Source organism: Oncorhynchus keta, chromosome 13 (assembly GCF_023373465.1).
Source record: "Oncorhynchus keta strain PuntledgeMale-10-30-2019 chromosome 13, Oket_V2, whole genome shotgun sequence".
Classification (NCBI taxonomy): Eukaryota; Metazoa; Chordata; class Actinopteri; order Salmoniformes; family Salmonidae; genus Oncorhynchus; species Oncorhynchus keta.
In genome coordinates, this window is record NC_068433.1 from 25,094,192 (window position 1) to 25,105,487 (window position 11,296).

Genomic DNA, 11,296 nt, shown 5'->3' on the forward strand with positions numbered 1-11,296 from the left:
CCTCCTCATCCTACAGACAGATCATGACGATTAATGACATTAGTGGTGTATGACTCTGACTGCTATTTCCAGTGTCCCTGCATGGTCTGGAAGGTCACTGTTCCAGTTAGATGGTTTCTGTGTCTCTGTGTTTATGTCTATGTGGTGAGACAGACAGCCGGCAGCCAGGTCATTGTCACTGCTCCTGAGAAACAGTCACAGGAAGTGGCATCACCACAAGATGTTACCTGAAACGTAGAAGGGGGGCCTCTATCAGTAACCTGAGACCTACTGCCTTCCGATAAAGTTGGTAGGTGTTTCATGTCCCTCAGCCACACTGACCAATGAGCATGCAGAAGAAGTCATGCAAACACTTCTGCAGGCATATGACGACAAGCGGAAACTGCACAGACACTTATGACATTTTTGCTCTCTCTCGCTCTCTCTAATCCCCCCTCTCACACTCTCTCTCCCCCCTCACTCTTAGTCTCTCTTTCTCTATCTCGCTCTCTCTCTTCGCCTGAGCACTCTATCTACCTACTTTCTCTTTCTCTGCAACTTTGAGTGGTCAGCTCATAAAGTAACAAAGCAACCGGTATCTGTGAAACACCATGACCATTAACCACACAGCCAGCAGCAGTAGGAAACACATGCTCCAAAACCACCACCATCAGACTGATTAACACAGTGACAGACCTCAAACACACCCACGCTTCATCTTCTAACTCTCAAGCTGAGTGAAGGGTTATTTTCAGAGAGCAACTATAGAATGTGACTTCTTTTTCAGCTAACATACAGGAATTATTTTATAGAACAGCAGCCCTCATCAAAATGAAGTCTCTGCTCTTTCTCTACTCTACTCTTTCTTCTCTGTGTGTTTTGGATAGTCAACTGGTAGCTAGCTATCAGTGACAGTGATATATAATGACATACAGCAAGAGGAAACTGTCATACAACACCTTAAAGAGATGTCTGGTGGTCCCTTCTCCTGCTTCTCCAACCTGGGAATACTACTTCTCCTACTCAATAACCTCTAACTATGTTAAGTTTTGTATCTATTTTTTTATTTATTTAACATTTTAAACACAATAAAATCACAATACAACCATCAACGAGGATGACACAAACAAGCTTAAATACATCCCCACTGTGGTCCTCTTGAAAACAGAAATATACACAAGCTAACGTGTCGTGTGTTTGATATAATCAAAGGTGAAGACTGATTCTCAATTCTCTGTAATTATTATTACGTCATTACAGTAATCATGTAAATGTAATTAACTAAAAAGTCAGGGCACCACGGAAAATCTTCCTTTTGGGAAGGAAGGCTAAGGAACGTTGGTCTTTAATGGACCTGGGAAGCTATTCTCACATAAATACATACTGTATGCCACAAACAATCGCTCAATCGGAAAACTAATGCACTCTATTTACTTGAAGCTGGTGGTGTGATGCTCTGGTTTTCCCTGTCCTTTGTGGTATCTTCCAGGTCAGCTTGTGGTCACGTGGTCTGAGAGGTTCATCTCACTCTGGAGAGTCGTCCACTTCGGTCAGTGTTCTCATACTAGATTTGCATATATGTTCAGCTGCAGTCTGATATATGCTAGTTTAGTATGAGTTCATACCATTTCACGTGTGGCGCAAGCTCTCGTGTTTCTTGGCCTGTAGGGGTGAAATTAGAATTAGCCCTTTTTAAACATGAGGACAAGTCCTCCCATTATTTGGAACTTACAGTGGGGCAAAAAAGTATTTAGTCAGCCACCAATTGTGCAAGTTCTCCCACATAAAAAGATGAGAGAGGCGAGTAATTTTCATCATAGGTACACTTCAACTATGACAGACAAAATGAGAAAAGAAATCCAGAAAATCACATTGTAGGATTTTTTATGAATTTATTTGCAAATTGTGGTGGAAAATAAGTATTTGGTCAATAACAAAAATGTATCTCAATACTTTTTTATATATCTTTTGTTGGCAATGACAGAGGTCAAATGTTTTCTGCCAGTCTTCACAAGGTTTTCACACACTGTTGCTGGTATTTTGGCCCATTCCTCCATGCAGATCTCCTCTAGAGCAGTGATGTTTTGGGGCTGTTGCTGGGCAACACAGACTTTCAACTAAAACCCCAAACAGCAAGCAATGCAGGTGTAGAAGCATGGTGGCTAGGAAAAACTCCCTAGAAAGGCCAAAACCTAGAAAGAAACCTAGAGAGGAACCAGGCTATGTGGGGTAGCCAGTCCTCTTCTGCCTGTGCCGGGTGGAGATTATAACAGAACATGGCCAAGATGTTCAAATGTCCATAAATGACCAGCATGGTCCAATAATAATAAGGCAGAACAGTTGAAACTGGAGCAGCAGCACTGCCAGGTGGACTGGGGACAGCAAGGTGTCATCATGTCAGGTAGTCCTGAGGCATGGTCCTAGGGCTCAGGTCCTCCGAGAGAGAGAAAGAAAGAGAGAAAGAAAGAATTAGAGAGAGCACACTTAAATTCACACAGGACACCAAATAGGACAGGAGAAGTACTCCAGATATAACAAACTGACCCTAGCCCCCCGACACATAAACTACTGCGGCATAAATACTGGAGGCTGAGACAGGAGGGGTCAGGAGACACTGTGGCCCCATCCGAGGACACCCCCAGACAGGGCCAAACAGGAAGGATATAACCCCACCCACTTTGCCAAAGCACAGCCCCCACACCACTAGAGGGATATCTTCAACCACCAACTTACCATCCTAAGACAAGGCTGAGTATAGCCCACAAAGATCTCCGCCACGGCACAACCCAAGGGTGGGGGGCGGCGCCAACCCAGACAGGAAGATCAGCCATGGTCCCTAAATCCTGAAGCTGCATACTGGACCCTATTCCAACTAAACGACTGAAAGAGCTACTTCCCGTGCTTGGCCCTCCTATGTTGACGATAATAAATGGCGCCATATCCATTGGATGTGTACCAAACTCACTAAAAGTGGCAGTGATAAAGCCTCTCTCGGAAAAGCCAAATCTTGATCCGGAAAATTTTAAAAACGATCATATTGACTAGCTGTATAATATTCACCCTGATTCACCCTGATAATATACACACCCTGATCTGTTTCACCTGTCTTTGTGATTGAATCCACCCCCCTCCAGATGTCACCCATCTTTCCCATTATTACTTGTGTATTTATACCTGTGTTCTCTGTTTGTCTGTTGCCAGTTCGTTTTGTTTCTACAAGACTACCAGCGGTTTTCCCTCTGCTCCTGTCTCTCGATTGTTCCTGTTTCCTTGTTTTCCCAGTGTTGACCATTTTGCCTGCCCTGATCCTGAGCCTGCCTGCCGTCCTGTACCTTTGCCCCACCTATCTGGTTTACTGACCTCTGCCTACCCTGACCCTGAGCCTGTCTGCCGTCCTGTCCCTTTGCCCCACCTATCTGGTTTACTGACCTCTGCCTACCCTTGACCCTGAGCCTGTCTGCCGTCCTGTACCTTTGCCCCACCTATCTGGATTACTGACCCCTGCCTGCTCTTGACCTGTCATTTGCCTGCCCCTGTTGGATTAATAAACTGTTGTTACTTCAACGTTGTCTGCATCTGGGTCTTACCTGAAACGTGATAATTCTGTAAATAACTGGTAATATTATTCTGATATTTTATCTTCCCCCTTATAGAAACAGCAACCCCACCTGAGGCAGATTCAGTCTGAAGCCAGGCACATCCCAGGTAAGACTGATAGCCAAATGCTATTGATACTTAATATGATACTAATATGGAATGAATGCTCTGATATCAAAGTATAATGTAGCTATTTAAAGTATGTCTTTTGGTTGATTCTTAAGAGTTTATTTGACTGCATGTCCTAAACAACTTTGTGTGGTGATATGTTGCAGGTCCTTGAGAGGGTAGGGATGGAGGGATTGAGGGATGGAATGATGGAGGGATGAAGGGATAAAAGGATGGAGGGATGGAGGGATGGAAATATGGAGGGGTGGAGTGATGGAAGTATGGAGGGATGAATGGATGGAACAATGGAGGGATGGAGGGATAAAAGGATGGAGGGATGGAGGGATGGAAGTATGGAGGGATGGAGGGACACACCATCAGAAGAGGAGCAGAAGGAACACAGGAACATGGATTATGCACATTCAACGAACACAAGCAAACACACACATACACACACACACACACACACACACACACACACACACACACACACACACACACACACACACACACACACACACACACACAATAACATCTTGTACATTAAGGATTTTTTTCTTATTTTATAAACAAACAGATATATTGTATTTAAGCATGGGTTAATTGTGTTTCACTGGAACAGATTTTTTGGTGAAATGATGCATCTTATCTGCAGCTACTGCAATTGTATCTGCGTTGCATTGTGTACTGAAATGTTTTGTTGTAAAATTTATTAAAACATATTATCTTTGATTTGTTATATCTGTAATTCCGATCATATAATAACGTATTTGTATATGAATTTCCAAAATATTACAAAATATTAATAAGTATTATTCACGTTTTCTTCTAATGGCCTGTACTTTTACAATGTCTTTGCGTTGTGCTTTTTTTAAAACTATTTTTTATCCACCAGATGGCATGAGTGCTTTCTTACAGTATATTGATTGTATCATCATCATCAACTTTTCCATACAACTTAATATGGTAAAAACTCCTTTCAGCCTAGTATAGATTTTACGCTCCACAATGTGTGAGCTATTTCTGCATCCATTTTTGGACTTAATTATATCTACTCATTGAATCTTGAAGAATATAACATAAATGCCCCAAGAACAAAGTTCAAATGCCGTACCCCATCAGCTGAAGACCCATTGAGATTTTCAGAATGACTTTTTGGGGAAGAGTGTGCCTGAAAATAACAGTTCTTATCCATTTTATGATGTCATATACTCTGCTGGAGTTCTGAGAATCTAGTAACCTACGTATGAATGACTACCTGTTCTCCCATATTGCCTCCTCATCCTACAGACAGATCATGACGATTAATGACATTAGTGGTGTGTGACTCTTACTGCTATTTCCAGTGTCCCTGCATGGTCTGGAAGGTCACTGTTCCAGTTAGGGGGTTTCTGTGTCTATGTGTTAATGTCTATGTGGTGAGACAGACAGCCAGCAGCCAGGTCATTGTCACTAGAAGTGGCATCACGACAAGATGCTATATGAAACGTAGAAACGGGGCCTCTATCAGTAACATGGGACCTACTACCTTCCGAAAAAGTTGACAGGTGTTTCATGTCCCTCAGTCACACTGACCTATGAGCATGCAGAAGAAGTCAAGCAAACACTCCTGCAGGCATATGAAGCCTAGATGAAACTGCAGAGACAGTGTTTTGACATTTTTGCTCTCCCCCCCCTCTCTCTCTGTCTGTCTTGTCTTTCTTTGTCTCGCTCTCTCTCTTCCCCCGAGTCCTCTATCTCCCTCCTTTCTCTTTCTCTGCAACATTGAGTGGTCTGCTCATAAAGTAACAAAGCTACCGGTATCTGTGAAACACCATGACCATTAACCACACAACCAGCAGCAGCTAGGAAACACATGCTCCAAAACCACCACCATCAGACTGATCAACACAGTGACAGACCCCATGCCTCTGAAGCTGAGTGAAAGGGTAGAATGTGAAGCTGAGTGAAGGGGTAGAATGTGACCTCTTTTTCAGCTAAGATAAAGGAATTATTTCATAGAACAGCAGGCCTCATCAAAAGGAAGTTTCTGCTCTTTATTCTGTGTTTTGGTTAGTCAACCGCTAGCTATCAGTGACAGTGAAAGACAAGGACATACAGCCAGAGGAAACAGCCAAAGCCTTAAAGAGATGTCTGGTGGTCCCTTCTCCTGCTTCTCCAAACAGGGAATACTACTCGTCCTACTCTCTAACCTCCATTATGGTAAGTTCTGTCACTGTTTTTATTTATTTGAAAATTTTTAACTCAGTAGAACCATCAACGAGGATGACACAAACAAGTTTAAAAACGTATCCCCATTGTGGTCCTCTTGAAAATAGAATAAAACAAAAATACAGTAAACACAAGATAACATGAAAACAAAATACATCTCATCATTAGAGAGGAACCCGTAAAAGGAATAAAATAGAATACCAAGTACCGTTCATTGAAACAATTATACTTGCACAGTTTTAAAGCATCTTGCACATAAACCCTATCTTAAGGTTTAGCTTAAAACTCCCTAGTGTATTGATAGATTGTATATGGTTTGGTACACCATTCCATTCCTCTGCACCAGTGTTAAAACCTGTTACAGATGGTGGTTCCTGTACAGGAACCAAATCAGCGGAAATTTCAGAGCGCCACCTATAGTACTCGATAAAACTCAAACTTTCATTAAAACACACACGCAAGATACTCAATTAAAGCTACACTCGTTGTGAATCTAGCCAACATGTCAGATTTGTAAAATGCTTTTCGGCGAAAGCATGAGAAGCTATTATCTGATAGCATGCACCCCCCCGAAATACCCGAACGAGACCTAAAAAAAAGATTTTGCGGTAGCCGGCGCTACACAAAACGCAGAAATAAAATATAAAACATTCATTACCTTTGATGAGCTTCTTTGTTGGCACTCCTATATGTCCCATAAACATCACAATTGGGTCTTTTTCCCGATTAAATCCGTCATTGTATACCCAAAATGTCATTTTATGAAGGCCGGTCTGATCCAGGAAAATTCACCTTTACAAGACGCAACATCACTTTTTAAAATTAAAAAAGTTGCCTATAAACTTTTACAAATCACTTCAAACTACTTTTGTAAACCAACTTTAGGTATTAATAAACGTTAATAATCGATCAAATTGATCACGGGGCGATCTGTATTCGATAGCAGCAAGTCTTGAAATCATCGTCCATTTTTTCACTTTCATAACTTCCTCCGGTGCGCCCCAAGACAGGAAGTGCCTATACGTCATCGCACCAAGGATAAACCAGCCATGAAATGCCAGTACTGGCGACATCGTGTGGAAGCTGTAGGCATTGTAAACGGAACCTCATCTATTTTCTATCGCCTTAGACAATACATTGACTGGCGGATGAATATTTTTTTTGTGTTTTTGGTGAACAGTTTTCCCTGGGATTTTTACTCCTAAACACGTTCTGTTATAGCCACAGACACGATTTAACCAGTTTTAGAGACTTCGGAGTGTTTTCTATACACACATACTTATCATATGCATCTACTATATTCCTGGCTTTGAAATGTTGCGCGATTTTTAACAAAAAGCTGCGGAAAGCTGCGAAAATTCACATCATCCCTAACAGGAAATAGCTTTTTCCAGCCATGCTCCTATAGAGCAGCGGTCTCATATTGGCAACACTGGCTCTGGTGTGATGGCTATGAGAGTCTCTAATGAAATTAAAATAACCAGACAGGTAACTGGGGAAAGGTCATGTATCACTTTAAAAACCATCAACAGTTTAATCTGCACCACCACCAGATCGTCTGGAAACTGGCACTTTAGTTTGTTTTGGGCCGTTGGAAGTTTGTTGTTATGTCACTGAACCATGAGATACAAGCATAGTCATAGTGGCACTGTATCAGAGATGTTGCCAGGGTCCTCTTGCCAGGATCTTTGTCCTGGAGTGAACATTCCCAATGGCCTTCAGAGCCACAAGTCCGCGTGTTATGTGTTGGTCCAGTTCACTTCCCAATGAATGTAACAGAGCATTTTTCCTTCACCGCTACACTATTAAACTTGACCAAGAAGTTGGAAGAGTTGTTCACTTTGTGTTTGGAACCAAACAGGATACATTCTGTCTTGCCTAAATGGATAATGTCACGTTCTGACCTTTATTTCCTTTGTTTTGTATTTATTTAGTATGGTCAGGGTGTGAGTTGGGTGGGCAGTCTATGTTTGTTTTTCTAGGTTTTGGGTATTTCTATGTTTCGGCCTAGTATGGTTCTCAATCAGAGGCAGGTGTCATTAGTTGTCTCTGATTGAGAATCATGCTTAGGTAGCCTGGGTTTCACTGTGTGTTTGTGGGTGTTCCTGTCTCTGTGTTTGCACCAGATAGGACTGTTTAGGTTTTCGCACATTTCTTGTTTTGTTAGTTATTTCATGTCTAGTTCCTTTATTAAAGAACATGAATAACCACCACGCTGCATTTTGGTCCGCTTCTCCTTCACCACAGGAAAACCCTTACAGATAACCACTTTCTGACTTTAGTCAATTGGCTGCTTAGGGTCTTTTCAACGGTCTCCTTATTCTAATGTGAAACCAAGAGGGTAGAATCATCCCCAAACAGGATCTATTGCATGAGCTTGCTTGCATGATAAGGAAAACCGTTCAGCTTTCTCTAACTTCCTTGTTGGTTTTTACATTATATGTGTTGCCTGTAAGCATGCCTAATCATCAGTGATTGGTTGGATAACTCAGAACAATTGACTTACTACTGTTTGATAACACCTACATAATACCTTTATTCAGGAACATATCATGATGTGTGTATTCTGCAGTTTTGAATGAGTGCTGATTGTGTGGTTGGGTCAGCAGCTGTTGCAGTGCTTCTAGAACTTACACGAAAAATCCTCTGTCTTGAAAAAAACACAGTTACAGTTCATTTAAGAATTTAAGACATAACTGCAGTTATCCCAGTCGGATAATGTATCATATTATTAAATAGAAACAATAATTTGATACAGTCCCATATCCCCTTAAATGTAGTGAATGACAGCCATTAGGCACAGGGTGATACGATCTGTTGCTTTATAATTCTTTACTTCAGACTGATATGTAATTATAACGTTGCTCATGCAGTATATGATGCATTTCTGGTGAATAATTACACAGTAAACACAGAGGTATTTGTACTTGTGAACTGAGGAGGGGTTATCAGATCCACCCCCACTTCTCTTTTCCTGTCATCTCATCCTGTTCTACTGAATGTGGGGGAGGAGTGGACTTCAATCAAGTTAAAAAGGACCCACACACAGATATATAAAGTGAAAATATACAAAAGTTCCACATACAGCATAAATGAAACCTGGAAATGTGCTGTATATAAATCCAATCCATTATAATCTATTAATCTATTATTGATTATGTAGGACTTTGCATTGTAGTGTATTATTGTATTGTAGTATCACAGTCACACTGTAACAAGTATTGCAGTGTAACAACGAGTAATTACATCACATGCTACATCGTACTTACATGAATAATTATACAGTAATAAGATCATTGTAATATAGTGTGCAATGTGTGTATAACGTGTGTATTTGTGTGTTTCAGTTGTGGGTGTTCCTCTGATCATCAACAAGAGAGTGGGGGACTCCGTGGAGCTGCTGGCAGGCTTAGAGACGGGACATTTCAAATCCTTGGTGTGGAAGTATATGAGAAAGGATATTGCAGAATTCAACACAGAAGTTGTATATTCACCTGGATCCCAGTTTGTGGGGAGACTAAAGATGAACACCAAAAACTTCAGTTTAACAGTCAGAGAACTGACACTGCAAGACTCAGGGGATTTTCTACTTACAGTAAGACCATCACTCTGAAGGTCCACGGTAGGCTGTTATCACCCTTTTTTTAATCCTATTTTGATATAATTCTTATTTATATCCATAAACATGGCTGACGATCTTTAAACTATAACACAGGTTTTGTGGTTTCATACTGACCTAACTCACCGTGCGTTGTTAAATATCCATCCCATTTTCAAGTCGTCTTTCTCCTGGTGGTATGGCTACGGTAGGGTTCATTTAGGAGACTGATTACGAGTCTTTATCTCTCTCCTGGTTGGTCAGAGCCTATATCCAAGGTGGTGATCCAGACAGACATCAAGCTATTGGCCAACTGCTCCTGTACGGTACGGTTGGTGTGCAATGTGTCCTGCTACCCCAACCTTACCTACACCTGGGAGAGAAACAATGAGATCTACGGGGACGCCCAGCAGATTTACTTCTCTCTCTCACCAGCAGAGAGAAACATTAGTGTAAAGTGCAACGCCTCCAACCTAGTCAGTTGGAAAACTGCCTTTGAGATGGAAAAGTGTGGTAATGACACAACCACTCCAGGTACCTAGATATCATAATAATCCCTTCTATACACTTTTCAGTGTGCTTATCCGATAATGTTGAACGCAATGTGATTACATTGGATGTACTGTACATGATATAGAGCCATTCAGTATTTATCATATTGTATAGTCTAATCGTGTGTGTTGTACAATATGTGACAGGACTGGTGTGGTATACCATCTACATCGGAATATCAGTGGGAGGCGCTGTCGTTGATCCTCACTGTAGCTGTGGCAGTGTGCTACTGCAGGGGCCAAAGTAACACAGGTATGTACAGCTTAGGTTCCTCAGCTATACTTAAGGTGACATTTCTGTTGTTTCTAGAAGTATTCTTCAGCTGCTATGATTTTGGGGGGGATTTGCTAGAAATTAGAAAACACCCTAATTAATTCCTGGGTATGTTTGTTGATATCCCGTATAAATGTTTCTGATTGGTTGATATTTTGTTCTTATAAAACACAGAAGATCTAATTGACAACACAATATATGCTGATGTTATGGACAACACAATAATTAGAGATGTAAGTATACATTGCCTTATTATGTATCTGAATGTGTTAAAGCTGTATGTTCTGTATTGTAATGGGCTGTATTTTGATTCCAGACAAGATCAAACAGTCATGTAAACCCAATATCCATCTATGAAACTGTCAATGATCTGGTTATCCCAAGATTGAACAAGGTAAGATATAAATGGTCATAATGGTAAAATGTATGTGATTGAATGGAAGACTATGAAGTCTACTTTGAGAATAGTCACTACCTTTCTTGATGCTGAAACAGTTTCTTCTAGATTATCTGTCACATGTAGCTGCAGACTCTGTATGATAAGATCACATTTGGACGCCCAGAAGGCCCCCCTTCTCCCTACCAGGAAGTACTGTGAGCTGAACAGGATGTGGTCATAAGCTGGGCCTTCCATAGATATGGAACCCTCCCCATCTTACAAGTGTATATTCTGTAGATAGGCCTAGATGTTACTGTTTAATTTCATCACAAACTACACTATTTGCTTTCTTTTTCACTATTGTAATCTTCTCCCTTTATTATTTCTCATATCTACAGAATATCATAAGGCCTTATGCCTTTCTTTGAAGGTCTAGTTACAATTAGGAGATTCTGAAATGTCACTACATCTCTGCGCATGAGGACTTCCACTGACCGGCGCCGACAGAGATGGCCGCCTCGCTTCGCGTTCCTAGGAAACTATGCAGTATTTTGTTTTTTTACATTGGTACCCCAGGTAATCTTATGTTTCATTACATA

The 11,296-nt window shown here is 41.1% G+C and overlaps 1 protein-coding gene across 1 annotated transcript; it reads left to right on the top strand.

Annotated features, from left to right (window-relative positions):
- Positions 1-5,573: 5,573 nt before the first annotated feature.
- LOC118379228 (natural killer cell receptor 2B4-like) lies at positions 5,574-10,916 on the top strand. Its single transcript, XM_035766231.1, is given in 9 exon segments — positions 5,574-5,886; positions 9,243-9,485; positions 9,488-9,517; positions 9,758-10,027; positions 10,180-10,240; positions 10,242-10,297; positions 10,493-10,551; positions 10,635-10,712; positions 10,842-10,916. Coding segments are annotated over 9 exon segments (945 nt in total). The 5' UTR covers positions 5,574-5,813.
- Positions 10,917-11,296: the final 380 nt, after the last annotated feature.